The sequence below is a fragment of the Apodemus sylvaticus genome, chromosome 8, assembly GCF_947179515.1.
Source record: "Apodemus sylvaticus chromosome 8, mApoSyl1.1, whole genome shotgun sequence".
NCBI lineage: Eukaryota > Metazoa > Chordata > Mammalia > Rodentia > Muridae > Apodemus > Apodemus sylvaticus.
The window spans coordinates 85,074,519-85,091,845 of record NC_067479.1 but is presented as its reverse complement, the minus strand read 5'-3'; the positions used below and the strand labels follow the sequence as shown (position 1 = coordinate 85,091,845).

The following is a 17,327-nucleotide window of genomic DNA, read 5'->3' as shown; positions in this document are numbered from 1 at the left end:
CAGAAGGCATGACATAGAGGAATGGGCACACACTGTACAGGGCATTTTCCCTTGGGACCCGGGTCACCCCCACAGTGGGTCGATGGGGGCGGGAGGCAGTTTTTCATGAGAAATTCATTACACACGCACAAGTAAGCCACGGACCCTGGAATCTGAGCAAGGGTCACCTCAAGTAAGTGACAACAAATAGGGCAGTGCCTTGTGCTACAAATCCAAAAACTTCGGAAGAAACCAGAAATATACCAGTAAGAAGTGTGAGGGCAATAGAAGAGGGGCCAGCGGCAAAGGGAGGCTCTAGACCTAGGGAAGGAGCAATAGTTCTCCCAGTTTCTGCAAGCTCACGCCCAGCCGGGGCATAGCTGAAGCGGCCGCCCTCTGCTTACCTGGTGGACGTCATGACTTCACCTACCCGTCCCGCACCGCAGCGCCCCACGCCTGATGTCCGATGCTCAGCGTCTGCTCGGGTAGCAGTAGGTACCACAGCAACTGCTCCCCAGCTCTGGCACTCAGCGACGGAGAGCGCGTCCTCACACACCCCGCGCGCGGGCGGCCCGGGGCGAGCTGGCCCCACCCGCTGATTGGCTGCGGCCAGAGGAGGGCGGACGCCCCGCCCCCGTCGGTCCGCCGTAGCCCCGCCCCCAGGGCTGAGCGCCGAGGCTCGCTGCCCGCGGGGCTCGGTCAGGCTCGCTGCCACGCGGGCTAGCAGACCAGCCAAAGGGCTGGCTAGCGGGCACGGTGGCCATCTTGAGTCCTGGTAACCACCTCCCCTTGCCCTCCGGGACCCCAGGGCAACAAGGTTGAATGCCCGCCTCAAAAATGGCCGCGCCGCTGGCAACCAGGTTCTCAGTCACATGGGCATGCTCTACCTCGGCGAGCTCAGGTCCCCTTAACAGTCGGGGAAAGGGACGCTGTCAGGACAAATCATGGACTTGGTTTAACAGCCCGCAAAACCTCATCTGCAGACAAAAAGCAGCCACCTGGGAAACCTCAGGCCGGGGAAAACTAAAAGCGTGGCAACAGCTGCGAGGCGCGCTGAATTCCAAGCTGAAGCCTCGGGGAGTCAGTTGCAGATGATGATCCCAAAGGTTATTGAACTTCAGAAACAGTTATCTAATATAAATGTATTTAGGGTTCATTAAACTGTGAGTCAGAATCTAAGTGAGGTGAGGTCCGGACAACCGGTATTTTTAGTGTGTAGCCAGGTGATCCACGTATGCACTAAATAGTTTATATCCCCCGAACCAAACATCCCAATGCCCTATTTGCCGCTCATGTCAGATTACTCGCTTTCCCCAATACCTGAGCTGTGAAACCAGCATTTAAAGCTACAGGAAAAAGATTGATGTTAAAGTTTATAGTGAGCTACAGTGAATTAAGAAACTGATAATGAATCACTAATAAAAGCTGCGGGGAAACACTGGGGTTGGAATCGGTAAATGCTTACGCCCCAAATAGCTTTTGTTTATTCCTTCCTTATTCTCTGTGTAATAATATTTATGTTAGCTGAGGACAACATCCAGCGGCACTCATTTACTGAGCACATACAATGGTGATCAATTTCCTTGGCCTGACATATATCAGAAACGAGTCCAACACTATCAAGACACAGATGGGGAGAGGGACTGAAGGCACTGCTCAGCAGTAAAGTGTTCTACCTATGAGGACCTCAGTCCAGTCTTCAGGGTCGCTAAGGAGAGGAGGGGAAGGGAGGAAGACGACTCAGCAGTTAGAGGCTGCAACCAAGGCTCGGACCTGTGTTCTAGTCCCAGAAGCCAGTGGGTGGAGGCAAGTATTGTTGCCCATTCACTGACTGCAGATACATATAAACCATGAAGGGCGTCTCCACACCAACAATTTTTTTTTAATTTTTAAATGGGTGCCTGCTATCATGTGACTGACCTTCATATCCCCTTATCTCAAGCAGCATGGCTTTCTGTTACAAGTCTCCTCCTCTGTTCCAGACAGTTTAAAGATTTACAGCTTGTCTACTGTGAGGTTTTCCTCTTAAACTCTAATAAACTGTCCTTGAGCTTCAAAAAAGGAGGATGGGTGGAGTGTCACAGTGTGTACTTGGGAGCTGAAGAAATAAATGTCTGTCTCAGTGAAAATCGTGATCACCTGGCTACACACTGGCACTTGCCGCTTTTCTGGACCTATGTACGTCCAGCTCCCAGCAGCCACACGACGTGGCTCACAAACATCCACAACTCCAGCTCCAGGGAATCCGGACTCCCTGGAACCTGCACACATGTGGCCCACATTCACACACACACACACACACACACACACACACACACGAATAAACAAATGTGAAGAACAAGTAAATATAATAAACCTAACTTTAATGTTAAAAGTGAAGCAATGGAATTTCTCTTGAGGCTCAGAAAAAAATAGATACCAGTCACTTGTGAAATTTGAACACAAAAATATTATTTCAACAAACTGGACTTAGATGTGATTGTTCTTCCGGAGTCAGTTGGGTAAAGACAAACTGGAGAGGCTGAGGAACCAGTCTCTGAGGGCAGAGCCTGAGTGCGCTCATCCGCCTCAACTCCTCAACTGCGCTTCTGTCCGCTTTATCTAATCTTAGTTTGGGAGGCTGCTATAAAGCAGACAGACATTGGAGCCCCAAGTAGCTAACTGACTGGAGAGAGCGGAACAAAGGTGTGGACCCACCTACTAATCTTTTCAACAGATACTCCAGGCCCAGAAATAACAGTAATGCTCTTAAAAAGCAGCCAACCTGTACAATAAGATGAAAAATAAGATGAGTTCAATAAGATGAAAACGCACTCCAGAACATTTTCAGTGGGAAGAGAAATGAGCACATTTCGGGAAAGCCTTTGCTAATGCATATCAGAAATTTTATTTATTTTTTACTTAGTATTGGATGCTTTATTTTGCACTTTACAGTATCTGCTTCCCCCATATTGATCATCAAGGCCTTGGTGATACAAGAAAACCTTATCACATGAATTAGATATACTGAAAAACAATGGATAATTTACAAACAAGTCTCTATAAAAACATTTTATAAAATGTTTTATAAAATACATTTTATAAAATACATATTCTAGTATAAATGAATTTTAGATGTTAAAAGGCATGTTTTTAAACACTGGTTTTTGGGGGTTTTAAGATTTTTATTTATTTATATATGTACACGGTAGCTGTCCTCAGACACTTCAGAAGAGGGCATCCGATCTCATTACAGATGATTGTGAGCCACCATGTGGTTGCTGGGATTTGAACTCATAACCTTCAGAAGAGCAGCCAGTGCTCTTAACTGCTGAACCATCTCTCCAGCCCCGTTAAAAGGCATTTTTAAAAGGAAAGATAAACAAAACAATTAACATTGTCGAGCATGGGAGAACAACACTGACACACTGATGGCAAGCTGGAAATAGCTTCAAAGGCAGTGTGTGATTTGAGAGAAGAGGATTACTGGCTGGACCTTCACTTAAATAATTTATTAGTAAGATTATCTTTTTTTTTTAAATGAATTTCGACCAAGTGAACAATTTATTTGCCTTGGTAGCTTTTCAAATTTTATTGTCATGCTTGTTAACAACCTGATTTAAAAAGCTGAGAATTAGTGAAAGGGAAAAAGGAAAAACAGCATGTGGTCTTACTGAAGTGACCAGCATTAACCTCCGCATGCACTGAAGAGGAATATGCTTATAAAGGTATGTACAGAATCTCAATGCCTCAAGTATTCTCACTTAGGGAACTTAAGAAAAAAGATAAATGAGCCGGGCGTGGTGGCGCACACCTGCACACCTGTAATCCCAGCACTTGGGAGGCAGAGGCAGGTGGATTTCTGAGTTCGAGGCCAGCCTGGTCTACAGAGTGAATTCCAGGACAGCCAGGACTACACAGAGAAACCCTGTCTCAAAAAAAAAAAAAAAAAAAAAAAAAAAAAAAAAAACCAAAAGAAAAAAAAAAAAAAAAAGAAAAAAGATAAATGTCCTCAATTAGTTCTAAATTTTCAAAATGGCATAATACGTATCTTCACACATCCATTGTAGGGCTTATTAAAATTAATCATGCTACTATTTCTACTTTAAATATAATCTGTACGCAATTTAGGAGTATTTCTGCAGCAGAAATTTCATTTTTGAAGCAGTTATGTATTAAAAAGGTAGACCAACATGAACAAATATTCTATATCCAGTTACAAACTTCATCATTAACAATACCAAAAGTACACTATCACCGGCTTCAAACACACCAGAAGAGGTCAGCAGATCCCATTACAGATGGTTGTGAGCCACCATGTGGTTGCTGGGAATTGAACTTAGGACCTCTGGAAGAGCAGCAGTCAGTGCTCTTAACCTCTGAGCCATCTCTCCAGTCCATACATGAACTTTTAAGTACAGGAATAATAATAAAATACCCACGATTTTCTTGGTTAATTACTTTGTCACAATTTCACAATAATTAGAAGTAAAAATACCACTTTGGAGCTTTGCTTGACTAGCCGAGTTATCATCACAAGGACATGGACTATTTCCCACATGATACTTAAAAATGCAGCAGACCTACCCCCTACACATATCCCCTTACTAAATACTAAAAAAGATTGTATTTTTAAAGCAATTTTTATCTTACTCACAAAAGAAAGCATCTTACATCTTGTGTCCCTGAATTAAATGATTTAGCACAAGAGGCAGAAGCCACCTGGTCTATACAGTGAGCTACAAGCCAGCCAGAGTTACAGTGAGACCCTGTCTCAAAACAAACAAAAGCATACACAGTATAAGGTACCAAAAGGAGGGGTACCAAAAGGAGGGGGAGGCTAGAAATGTGGGGGGTGGGAGTTCTTTGTCTTTTAATGATTTGTGTTTATTGTTTTTGGGTTTTTTTTAATATTTTTATTTCTATTTTCTTTGTTTACATTCCAAATGATTTCCCCTTTCCCGGACCCCCCCTCCCCATATGTCCCATAAACCTTCTTCTCTCCATCCCTTCTCCAATCACCTCCCTCCTTTTTCTCTGTCTTTATATTCCCTTCCCATGCTAGATCAATCCTTTCCAGGATCGGGACCCTCTCCATACTTCTTAATGGGAGTCATTTGTTATGCAATTTGTGCCTTGGGTATTCAGAGCTTCTGGGCTAATTAATATCCACTTATCAGAGATTGCATTCCATGTGTATTCTTTTGTGATTGGGTTACCTCACTTAGGATGATATTTTCCAGATCAAACCATTTGCCTAGAAATTTTGTGAATTCATTGTTTCTAATTGCTGAGTAGTATTCCATTGTGTAAATAAACCACATTTTCTGTATCCATTCCTCCTTTGAGGGGCATCTGGGTTCTTTCCAGCTTCTGGCTATTATAAATAAGGCTGCTATGAACATAATGGAGCATGTGTCTTTATTGCATGCCAGGGAATCCTTTGGGTATATGCCCAGGAGAGGTATAGCAGGGTCCTCTGGAAGTCTCATGTCCAGTTTTCTGAGGAACCTCCAGACTGATTTCCACAGTGGTTGTACCATCTTACAGTCCCACCAGCAGTGGAGGAGTGTTCCTTTTTCTCCACATCCTCGCCTGTTGTTGTTGTTGTTGTTTTTTTTTTTTTTTTAATGAGATATATGTATGTTGGGGTAGGGGCATGTGCATGCTGAGTACAGAGGAGGCCAGAATGCCCTGGAGTTACAGGCAGTTGTGAATAACCTGACTCGGAGCTGAGGGCCAATCTAGGGTCCTCTACAAAACAGAATAGTCCTAACCACTGAGCCACCCTTCCAGCACCAAGGAGATGGGAATTTTAATTGTGGGCCTGCCCAAAAACTTTCTAACCTTCAACAAATCGTTTGATCATCAGCTTCCTTATCTGAAACACAAAGGTGTTCACTCTATGTGACAGACAGATTCACTTCAGTTCTTACTAAAAGAAATATGGACTTCTGTCCCAATACAAACTGAGTTGTCTCTAACAGTCCTGGCTGTCCTGGAACTCCCTTTGTAGACTAGACTGGTCTCAAACTCACAGAGATCCACTTACCTCTGCCTCCTCAGTGATAAGACCAAAGGCATGCACCACCACATCTGGCTTCTGAGTTTTATTTTAAAGAACCATTTAACATTAGTTTTAGTTAGAGAGGGTCATTCAAATAAATGCTGGAATATATAGCTACCTCAAGACATATTACAAGAAGTCGACTATTTCTGATTATCTGAATATTCCTAGGTTATATTTCATTATAATATTCCATTTTCAAATAATCTTTGAACAGAACCTGACAATTCATTAGAGATTTTGAAGTGTACAATAACACTTCGATGACTGAACTTTAGTAAAAAATTTTAACAAGATGCTCTCAGGCATATCCACACAAGTGTTATATTTTCAGTGACCTGGTGCTCAATGTAAACTATTTAAAAGTACACAATACTACTTCCCAACCATTCATTAATTCATCATATTTACTGAGTGTGGTACACACCTTTAATCCTAGCACTAGAGAAGCAAAGGCATGTGGAACTCTGGAGTTCAGGGCCAGCCTTGTCTATGTAGCAAGTTTCAGGCCAGGCAGGACTACACAGTGAGATCTTGTCTAATACACGTATACACTATACCTCAATACACATACACACACATACATAATACATTTATATATGTGTGTATGTATGTATGTATGTGTCATCTCGTCCTCTGTGCTAGACACTAGATATCCAGCAAAGATAAGCAATTCTCCTTTTGCAGAATTTACATTCATTTAAAGTGTTACAGATGAATAACCAAGTAATAAACAAGAACCACCAAATGATCAGAAGTGCTATATGGGAGGCACATGGGGTCTTGTGCTCACAGATAAGCATTAGGGGAAGTAGATATGTTAAACACATGGGGCTGTTCCTTCAAAGGAAGGGATGCATAACTTGTTATCCATCCAGAGGCTGAGAGTGGATGTGGTTAACCTTTGCACTATCTGTGTGGCCAAGAGCTTGTCAATCTATAGAACCTATCTATAAGGAAGGTGTCACATGTGGTCAATCTACATAAACCATCTTTATGGAAAGTGTCCCTTGTAGTCAATCTACACGTTTACACCAAACTGTGCTGTGCTTAAATATGCCGAAAATAAACCACTCCAGGTCAGACTCCTGGCATTTAAACCAACACGGGCTACTTAGTTGTGCTGAACTGAACTGCCTTCCTGCCTCTCACAGACTGTCACTCTGCTGGCCAAGGTGATATTCAGAGAATTACACAACCAAGACATCAATGCAGGGAATGCCTTTGCATTGGACCATCAAGGAAGTTCTCTCTCTACCAAGGGAGAACTCAGTGACAAGACCTACGTGGAGAAGCCCATTCCATACAGGGCAAACCTAAAGGATATCAACCACCACTGAAAAGAAAAACAAATAAAAAGGACATCATCTGGCCACAGATCTATGAGATACAAAGAGCCTAGAAACATGACAGGAAGCCACTGTCATTTAAACAATGGAAAACTGATCTTACAACGGTTGCCCGGGCTTTATATGCAGTGAGTGGAGAAGAGCGCAGGAAGGCAAAATATCAGGAGCCGAGTTCAGCTGCCCAGGGGCCGCAGGCAAGTGCTCTGAAGCACAAAGATAGGGAGGGACGAGAAGCGGCTGGATCCGGGAGTCATCCGCTAGAGGACCAGATATGGAGAATGGAGCTGCAACTCACTGATAAGGACACTGGGAGACTAGGGTCAAAGCCAGGGGCGCAGAGCTAGGAAGCACGATTCACTTGCTAGTCTTGAACCATAATGCTTTCTGTAGTTGTTGTTGTTTTAAGATTTTTAAAGTATTTTAAAGACTTTACATATTTTGCCCACATGTTATGTAAGCACACTACATGTATGCAGTGCCCCGTGGAGGTCAGAGGAGGGCATAAGAATCCCTGTAACTGTAGCCAAGGCCTATCATAAGCCAACCAGTAGGTGCTGGGAACTCAGGCTCTCTCCTAGGGCAGCAAATGCTCTTAACTATTGAGCCATCTCTCCAACCCCGTTTTCTGTTTTCTACCAATTAAATAAAAATACATAATTTCACTTCGGTATGCAGTTTCACCAGGACAACAGTCTAAAGGGGAGCAATTCTACTTGAGCATGTTCTAGCAGCCTCACATATGTAAAACTTGCTGCCTTAATTTATACTACACACAATGCTGTGTATGTTGCAAGTTCCTTCCCATTTCAATCACAGCAGCCCTGGCAGAAAATGTCTTATTATCACATTTTATACTTTACAGAAGAAAAAAAATCAGAAGCTCAAAGGGGCCAAATTATTTATTTGCCTCTTAATAGACCAGAAATGCAAGCCATGGCAGATTGACTTCTCAACTGGGGCTTATTACATACTAGATGAAAAACAGTCTTCTCACTGGTGTAAACTCAAGGTGTTCTGACAAGTCTGAGACTTTTATAAATACCCAAATCTCACACAACTTTACCCATGAGGCAGAAATCCAGTCACACACAGCTTTCTAAGTAGCTACAGCTTCATACAAAATACATTCGTTGCTTTTCTTAGATCTCAGGTTTTGAATTTTCAACCACAGTCTCATTTCTGGCAGAATGACATTTTTTTTTTAATCAAAACAAAACAAACTTTTCTTTCCCACCCTCCAAGAATTTAGGAACCAGAAGAGTGTGACCCCATTCATACACAATCCCAGCCATGGGTAAACTGAGGCAAAAGCGCACAGGTTCAAGCATAACTTGAACCACAGAGCTTGAGGCCAGCCTGGAGTACACAGAGAAACACTGCTTCAAAAAAGGAGGGGGAAAAGAATAGTCAATTTACTATGAGGCTAAGTAACTCGTGTCAGACATTTAGCTTGTTGTGCAAATCAGTACTTCTGAATTTCATTCTGAATTTCATACCCACCAACTCTTAGAGCGTAACAAAAGCCCCTGACTTGAATAGGACAGCATTCTCTGCAAAGACTACATTTTATAATGTAGCTACCTGTGTGAATGCATAGGCATATACATAACAGAAAGTTTCACAAAGTCATAGTGCACTGATACTGTCTACCTTCTTCCCCTTCTGTTCCTCCTCCAGGGGAAGGTCTCCTCACCAAGTCATATCAGTCGGACTTCAAACCCAAGATGCCTCTGCTCAGCCTCCTTAGTGCTGAGAATTATAAGAATATGCCACCAAATAGGTTCCTGCTTCTCTTGTGTAAGCTATTGGTTATGTAAAATAGACTGATTCACAATTTAGTCTGAAAAATATTTCAGTCTGTATTCTTTCTTCACAGGTAGATACACAAACCCAGAACAAACCCCTCTAAAACCTTGATATCCCGGTTCCTAACCCAAAGCTCTTTTCTTTGTACCATGCTAATAGCCCAAATGTATTACAATTTATATCCAGAAGTTTTTCACAAACTCACACATCTCAGAATATGTAAAAAAACAAAAACTACAAAGAGGTCATAAAGGAATCAGAAATAACTGAGAGGAACTAAGAGTGTTTCTCTTTTTCAACTGTATCTTGCTTTCTCTTTCCCTTCCTCATTCACGAATCTATTTCCCCTCTTCTATTTCTTTTTTCCTATGTTTATGAAGCAGGATAAAAATGAAATTTTAGGATATTTTAAATGCTATTTAAAGAGATTTTACAATCATACTTTTAAAAATAAACTACCTGGGGGCTGGAGAGATGGCTCAGCGGTTAAGAGCACTCACCAACTGCTCTTCTGAAGGTCCTAAGTTCAAATCTCAGCAACCACATGGTGGCTCACAACCATCTGTCATGGGATCTGACTCCCTCCTCTGGAGTGTCTGAAGACAGCTACGGTGTACTTACATGTAAAAATAAATAAATCTTTAAAAATAAATAAATAAACTACCTGGAAATCGCTGAAGAGATGGCTTAGCATTTAAGAGCACTGGATGTTCTTCCAGAGGACCTAGGTTCAATTCCCAGCACCCACACTATGGCTCACGGCCATCTGTAACTCCAGTTCTAGGGTACCCAATGCTTTCTTCTGACCTCTGTGAGCACCAATACCCACAAGAGGCATGCAGAAATGCACAGGCAAAACACTCATATACATAAAAAAAAAAACTTTTAAATAAGCTACCTGAAATTTTAACAATTCTTTATACAGGTTACTTTTTATTTGTTTTTTTATTGTTTTATTGTTTTGTTTTATTGTATTTTGAAACACTATGTAGCCTTACCTGCCCTGGTCTCAGCTCATAAAGATCTTACTTCTGTGTCCTGACTGCTGGGTTAAAAGTAGGAACAATCTATCGCTACCAGCACTACTTTTTCTTTCTCTTCAATCTTTTGCATTTATTATGTGTATGAACTCGCAGGTGCTCTCTGTCCACCATGTGGGTCCTGGAGAATGAACTCAGGTCATCAAGCTTAGCAGCAGGCACCTTCACCTGCTGAGCCACGTCACCTGTCCTGTTTGTTTGTTTGTTTAGGACAGGTGTTACTATGTATTTAAAAATTCAATCCTCCTGCCTCAGTTTGCTGAGTGCTAGGGATTCACCAATACAGAAGCTGCAACGTTGAACTTTTTTTTTCTTTTAACAGCCCATGGCTCAAGGCTATTCGTTACAGTGGGTCATTTCTAAAGCAAAAGATTTTTCATCTTTGCTGTTTTGATAGGATTTTAAATTATTAACAGTATTAACAGATTATCGGCTTCTTAGAAGATTACTAGTAATTGTTCCCTGTGTAAGACAGGAATACTGGCTAAAGCAAAAGTCTGTTTAATGTTTTAATCCTATATATCACTGTTGACTGTTGTTTTAGATCTCAAAATTAAAAATAATTGATAAAAACAGTATAATAAGACATGCTGACAGTTAAGTCCTAGTCCTGAAACAATGTATGATCATAGGAACAAGGTTTAAACACTCTGAATTAGAGTTTCTGCATTCTGATCCTGTAAAGGTTTTATTTTATGTTTTATGTATGCAATTAAAAGCCCGCCCACATGTGTATATATGTATTTGCTGATGCCCACGGAGGCTACAAGGGGCACTTGATGCAGGTGCTGGCAACCAAACTAGGGTCCTCTGAAAGAGCTGAGCCTCCATCCCACATTATTTTAACAACGAATAATATGAAATAAAGATAACACTCAAATTATTAGAATCAAGGAAACGTAAAAAATCTCTGAAAAAAACTTAAACTCATCAAAAATCATTCTCTTACCTGGGACATTTTAACTAGAAAGCACAAGCAACATTGGCTTTTCCAAGTTATTAGAAAATACAAGCTGCTCTAGAGCTTTTAGGTGTGCTAGTGTACGCTCTCTCCAGGTTTTTATTTTGTTTTGTTTTGTTTTTTTCTTTTGTAGGCACGCAGAGCTATGAGTTTTCCTCTTAGCACTGCTTTCATTGTGTCCCATAAGTTTGGGTATGTTGTGCCTTCATTTTCATTAAATTGTAAAAATTCTTTGATTTCTTTCCTTATTTCTTCCTTGACTGAGTGGAGCACTGTTCAGCTTCCATGTGTATGTGGGCTTTGTGTTGGTTTTGAAGACCAGCCTTAATCTGTAGGGATCTGATTGGAAGCATGGGAGGAGCTAGAGAAATGCCCCTAGGAGTTGAAGGTGCTTGCAGAGCCATAACAGAACAATTGGAAACACCCAGCACTCCCAGAGCTTCCAAGGACCAAACCACCAACCAAAGAGTACACATAGAGGGGCCCATGGCTTCAGATGCATATGCAGCAGACATCAAAGGGAAGAGAGGCCCTTGGTGCTGAGAAGGCTAGATGCTCCAGTGTAGGGGAATGCCAGGACAGGGAAGCGGGAGTGGGTAAATTGGTGAGCAGGAGGAAGAGGGATGGGTTAGGGGATTGGGGGGGGGGGAGGGGAACCGGGAAGGGGGACAACATTTGAAATGTAAATAAAGAATATATCTAATAAAAAAGAAAGAAAGTACAAGCTGCTTAAAATTCAAACTCAGTGAGTTAAGCCATCAGTGAAACACACCATTAAGTGATTGCCAGGGAGAATATTTATTCCTGGGTAGAAACACTACATCTGCAGAGCTGAGATGGTTCAGCAGATGAAGGCATGTGCCAAGCATCGTAACTGGGTTCAATCCCCAGGACCTAGAAGGAAGAAGAACCAATTTCCATCAAGTTGTCTTGTGACCTCAGCAAACATGAAATGTGGCACAGAGGGGTACATATATTTAAATGTAAAACAAAAACAAATTAGTCAAATAATTTAAACTTCTCGAGTAAGAGAAAACTAGAAAGTCAAAAGATTAAAGCTGATTACAAATCACACATTTTAAATAGTGTGCCTACTGCAAACAGAATTCCCTTTACCAGCTTCCAGTTTGTAGCTCTGTGCTGTAATATAAACAGCAGAAGGGTGAGTCAGGCCTCACCCCCCCACCCCCACTCCCACCCCCATCCCCCCCACCCCACCCCCCGAGAGTGAGGTGAGCCCCACTATGAAGTCTTTTATGTTTGTATGTTTGTTTGGGTTTTGTTTGTTTTTTTTTGGGGGGGGGGAACCTCCAGACAGTTTCTCTGTGTAGCCTTGGGTGTCCTGGAGTTCAATCTGTAGACCTGGCTTGCACGAAGGAGAGCTTGACCTTTGATTTATTCCTCAACTAAGGACAGCTTAGATGATGTCAGAAATATTAATAAGAAAATGTAAACAAAGTCATTATCAGTTTCTTTAAACATGTTATTTTCATCTAAAACAAAAGCCAAACAAAGCCAATGCTTCATTTGTTTCAGAGTATTATTACAATGGGCAGTTAAAAGTTGTAGGACCAAATCTCACCTCTGATATTTAATAACTATTAAACTAGCCATTTTTCCCTAGAGAAATAAATTAACCTCTTTGGACTTCAATTCTCACAACAGTGTGAAAACAAATACTAGACTCCATCTTTGTAAGTACCTCACCAAGCACTAACAATATGGAGTCTAAAACATGTCTGGTGAGTTTCCAATAAAACTATATGCAAGTCAGAATCACCGTTTCCAAACTTATCTGGCTCATCCTGAGGTCTGTGATCGCTTTCACAACCAAAGCCAAGATTTGCAGGAAATACCAGCAGGGAGGCCCTAGGAACTCAGCTCTCTCCCTAGTCTTCTCCCAAATCCCAGTCCTTCCAGCCTTTCCAAGCAGTCCTTGGGGAATAAGGCTGAGAGAATCTGTATTAATCTAATTTAAAGAAGCAACAACATCATGCCCAAAGAAAGGCATGTAGCTTCTTCCCAGCATTTGGGAGGAAGTGTTAGAGAGACTATAAATTCAAAGCCAACCTGGTCTCCTAAGAACTTACAGGCAAGCCAGGGAAACACAGTAAGGACTCTTGTCTGAATAAGAATTTTTAAAAAGGTAAGATAATGGCCAAGAAGGAAACAGTAAAATAACTCCACTTCTGACTTGCTATTTACAAGATGCCATCAAGTCTTCTCCAGAATGCAGGCAAGAACTATGGTCAACAGGGTCAGGTGTGTGTGAAGGGATACTGCACTGTCAGGGAAAGGAATGATGGCGTACAGATCCCTGTCTGTAAGCACAGAAACCTACTTCTCTACAAAGCATCCTTTAGCTAGGGTGGTGGCATCTAGCTCCCGACATCCAGCACCCGGGAGGCTGAGGAAGGAGAAGCCCTGCAAATTCAAAGCCAACCTGGGCCACACTGGAAGCTCAAGACTACCCTGTCTCAAAAAACAAAAAGCAAAAAACCAGGTAGTGCCCAATCCCTGGACCCATACAATAGGAGAGAACTGATTCCCACAAGTTATCCTCTAACCTCCACACACATACACACATGCTATGGCGTGCAAGCATCCTGACACACACAATCTCAATCTCTCAATCTCTCTCTCTCTCTCTCTCTCTCTCTCTCTCTCTCTCTCTCACACACACACACACACACACTCTCTCTCTCTCTCTCTCTCTCTCTCTCTCTCTCTCTCTGTAAAACTTAATTAGGAAGAGAAAGGAAATCCTTAGGATAGTCAAACAGCAATGAACTCATCCAAAGTCCGTTCACTGTTTCATCTAGAAAACCTATTCTTCTATCCACCCATTTAAAAAAAAAAAAAGACAAATCATTTCCTTTGTGTTACTTAAAATACTATTTGATTCTAAACATTTAGTACTTACTGGATATAATAATAAGCCTGTGCTTTATGATAGCAGCTCAAATCTAAACAGTCCAATTATATACATATACAAGAGGGTTAAGTAACAGACAAGTCCAAGTGGAATTTGTTAATGTATGCTTTAATGAGCCTTAACATGCTATCCCAAACTAAAAATACACTAACCAGTTCATTGTATGTCAAAACAGAGTCAAAGTAGAAGGCTGCCTTACCTTTATGACATAACAGCCTAAACTTCAACATACTAAGAACTAAAATTGGTAAAATCTCAGCTGTGCTGAGAAGAAACAATCTTGAAAACTGTTTTTAAAAGACTTAAGACTTCTTCGATCATGGCTCTAAGCCAAGAATGTGTTCAAATCTCTAATGTGGTTAACTTCAAAGACAGGACATGAGCACTGTTTATTTGTCAAAGAGATAATTTTCTTGTATTTCAATGCAATGGTTGTTTAGCCCAGCTCTGGGGCTCAGGGAATGAAATGTTTATTTATATATATCAAGCTTAAAGAAATTTGAGAAAACTTTAGGCATCTGTATTAATCCCTCTACAATATTCTATTTGTAAGTGACACCTTCTGGGCAAGTTATTAGACTGAAACACTTTTTAAAATTCAAATACTTAAGGCCAACGATGGCAACCATGGCTCCCCAGCTGCCAGCATGCTGTGTTACACAGTGCCCTGGAAATCTAGGGCTGTGTCACTGACCCTAGCTGATGTGGGACTCTCATTACACTCCAAACAGCTTCACCAAGGAAGGACCTGCTAACCGAGGGACACAGATTCACCATTTAGATAACTAAAATACTGTATGTAAAGTCATTCAGAAAACCACTCCTCTACCAAACGAGCAACTCTAACATATTTAAGAAACAAAGAGAAAGAGAAAGAAAGAGAAAGAGAGAAAGAGAGAAAGAGAGAAAGAGAGAAAGAGAGAAAGAAAGAAAGAAAGAAAGAAAGAAAGAAAGAAAGAAAGAAAGAAAAAGAGAGAAAGAAAAAGAGAAAGAGAGAGAGAAAGAAAAGAAAAGAAAAGAAAGAAAGAAAGAAAGAAAGAAAGAAAGAAAGAAAGAAAGAAAGAAAGAAAGAAAGAAAGAAAGGGAAAGAAGAGAAAAGAAGAGAAAAGAAAAGAAAAGAAAAGAAAAGAAAAGAAAAGAAAAGAAAAGAAAAGAAAAGAAAAGAAAAGAAAAGGAAGGACAGACGGATGGATGGACGGACAGACGGTCAGCCATTGGACTTTAATAAAGTCTATCCAGGAGACACAAGTATGTGTGGAGGGAATTTTCTCCATGGACAAATGCAGTCAACAGCTCATTAGTCTCAAAACAAACAAGGAATTCAATCTAGAAATGAATTTCTTAGCTAAAATGCCTTCTAGTATCAGACTGACTTTGTACATCAGTTTATTCCATGTAGCAAAGAAGGTAAAAGGTCATGGAACCATGAAGTATTTTAAGGTTCTATCTACTGCCAAAGAGGTAAGAACTTGAAACTAATACAAAAATCCATTCTCTGTCATCAAATGCTACAAACAAAAGCTTAAATGTTGTTTTTATTTAATTATTTGTTTATAGGTTATCAGTAGATAGCCCTGGCTAACCCTGAGCTCAGTATCTGCAACCAAAATAATAGAACCAATTCCTAAAACTTGTCCTCTGACATCTACACACACAAGGGGAGGAGGGATTAAAGACATTTTAAGAACTCATTAATTCAACAAAAACCACATCTAGCTAAACTGTAGAGAAAGGAGCAGTTAGGAGGGCTAAGAGCTGCTTATCTAGTCTGCTGACTCCAAGCAGCACTGGGTAAAATAAAACACATAGATACTGCACACAGCAATAAAGCAAGGTACAAAGTGCGAACACCAGAGGAGCCCTGTGCAAGCGAAGTAGAAAAGTTATAGATACTGGACCTTGAAGAATGAGGTTTTGTTGGATTGACTGATCTGCAGGGCTGTCTTAAGTATTTTCTTTATATGCTATACTATATAAAGTTTTTCTCTTGCTATGAGGATCACACTTCACTATATTCTTGACAAGGTCCTGGTAGCAGTGACTACACTGGCTCACTTAGGACTAAGCCCTGCTTCCTCCGCATATATGAACACCACCTCCACTGACTGGCTCCCCACACACACTAGCACCACTAACTCCCACACGCACCCAGATGGTCTGTGGGAGGAAGTAAGAGTGTATCCAAGGATAACCAAATATTTACAAGTGTTATATCTTCTTGATAAAGTGTTGCCTTTATTAATATGCAGTGTCCCCCTTTATCTCTCTAATTAGTCTGGCTTAAAGTTTACTTTAGCAAATGTAAGGACAGCTATGTCTGCTTTTTTACAGCTTCCATTTGCTTGAGAGGTTTTTTTCCATTCTTTGATATTTAGTTTTTTTATGTCTTTGCTAGCTGTCTTTTCCCTTGAAGACAACATCTACTTGGTTCCTTCTTTTCAATCCAATCCATTAGTCTACATCTTTTTAATGGTAAGATGAGGCCATTTCTATTACACTTCAAATTATTACAGAAAGGGTGTTTGCTATTTCCTATATTTGTTAATGGTGTTCTGGTTTGCTAATTAGTGGTATTTCTTTTTGTTACACACACACACACACACACACACACACACACTACTTTGGAGGTTTTCCCAGGTCTAGTCTCCTGTCATGAAGTGGACACATAAATGTACTCAGGTGGAGGAGGCCATCTTGCCATGACATGAATCAAATTCTAAAGAGCTCATCCTTGACTACATAGTAAGTTCAAGTCTAGCTTTGGTTACAGGAAACAAAATAGCAACTAACTTATTAAAAAAAAAAAAATCATTGAACCTGCAGAAATTGAAACACTCCACAACTGACTATTCACTCTTCCTTTCTTAAATCCAGAAAACCAGTGTGTTTAGAATTCAGAATGTTACAGATCTTAGGAAGGCTGACAGGAACACATTTTATAAAATGCCCTAGGATTCACGTATTAGTGTGCCATTTAACAGATACTTCTGACAGTTACAAACTAAAAAGTATACATTTGCCTCAGATACCTATTACAGAGAGTTTGATATTAGTTTCACTGCTAAATTGATTCATTTCTAATGCATTGGCTATTTTAATATCAACACAAGCTGAAGTCATCAGGAAGGAGAGAGGCTCACTTAAGATAATGCCTCCATAAGATCAATCTGTGGGCATTTTCTTAATTATCGACTGATGATGGGGTAGGGCC

General features: G+C 40.9%; 1 protein-coding gene across 2 annotated transcripts in view; it reads right to left on the bottom strand.

Annotated features, from left to right (window-relative positions):
- Adk (adenosine kinase) overlaps positions 1 to 17,327 on the bottom strand; it is a 400,912-nt gene that overhangs the window by 374,538 nt on the left and 9,047 nt on the right. Inside the window, exon 1 of one of the 2 annotated variants that reach the window (XM_052189864.1) lies at positions 384 to 560. The exons of the other annotated variant lie outside the window; for it this stretch is intronic. Coding sequence (XP_052045824.1) covers positions 384 to 397 — 14 coding nt within the window. The 5' untranslated portion in view covers positions 398 to 560. Of the gene's footprint in view, positions 1 to 383; positions 561 to 17,327 lie in introns of those variants that run through there. 2 annotated transcript variants of the gene reach the window in all.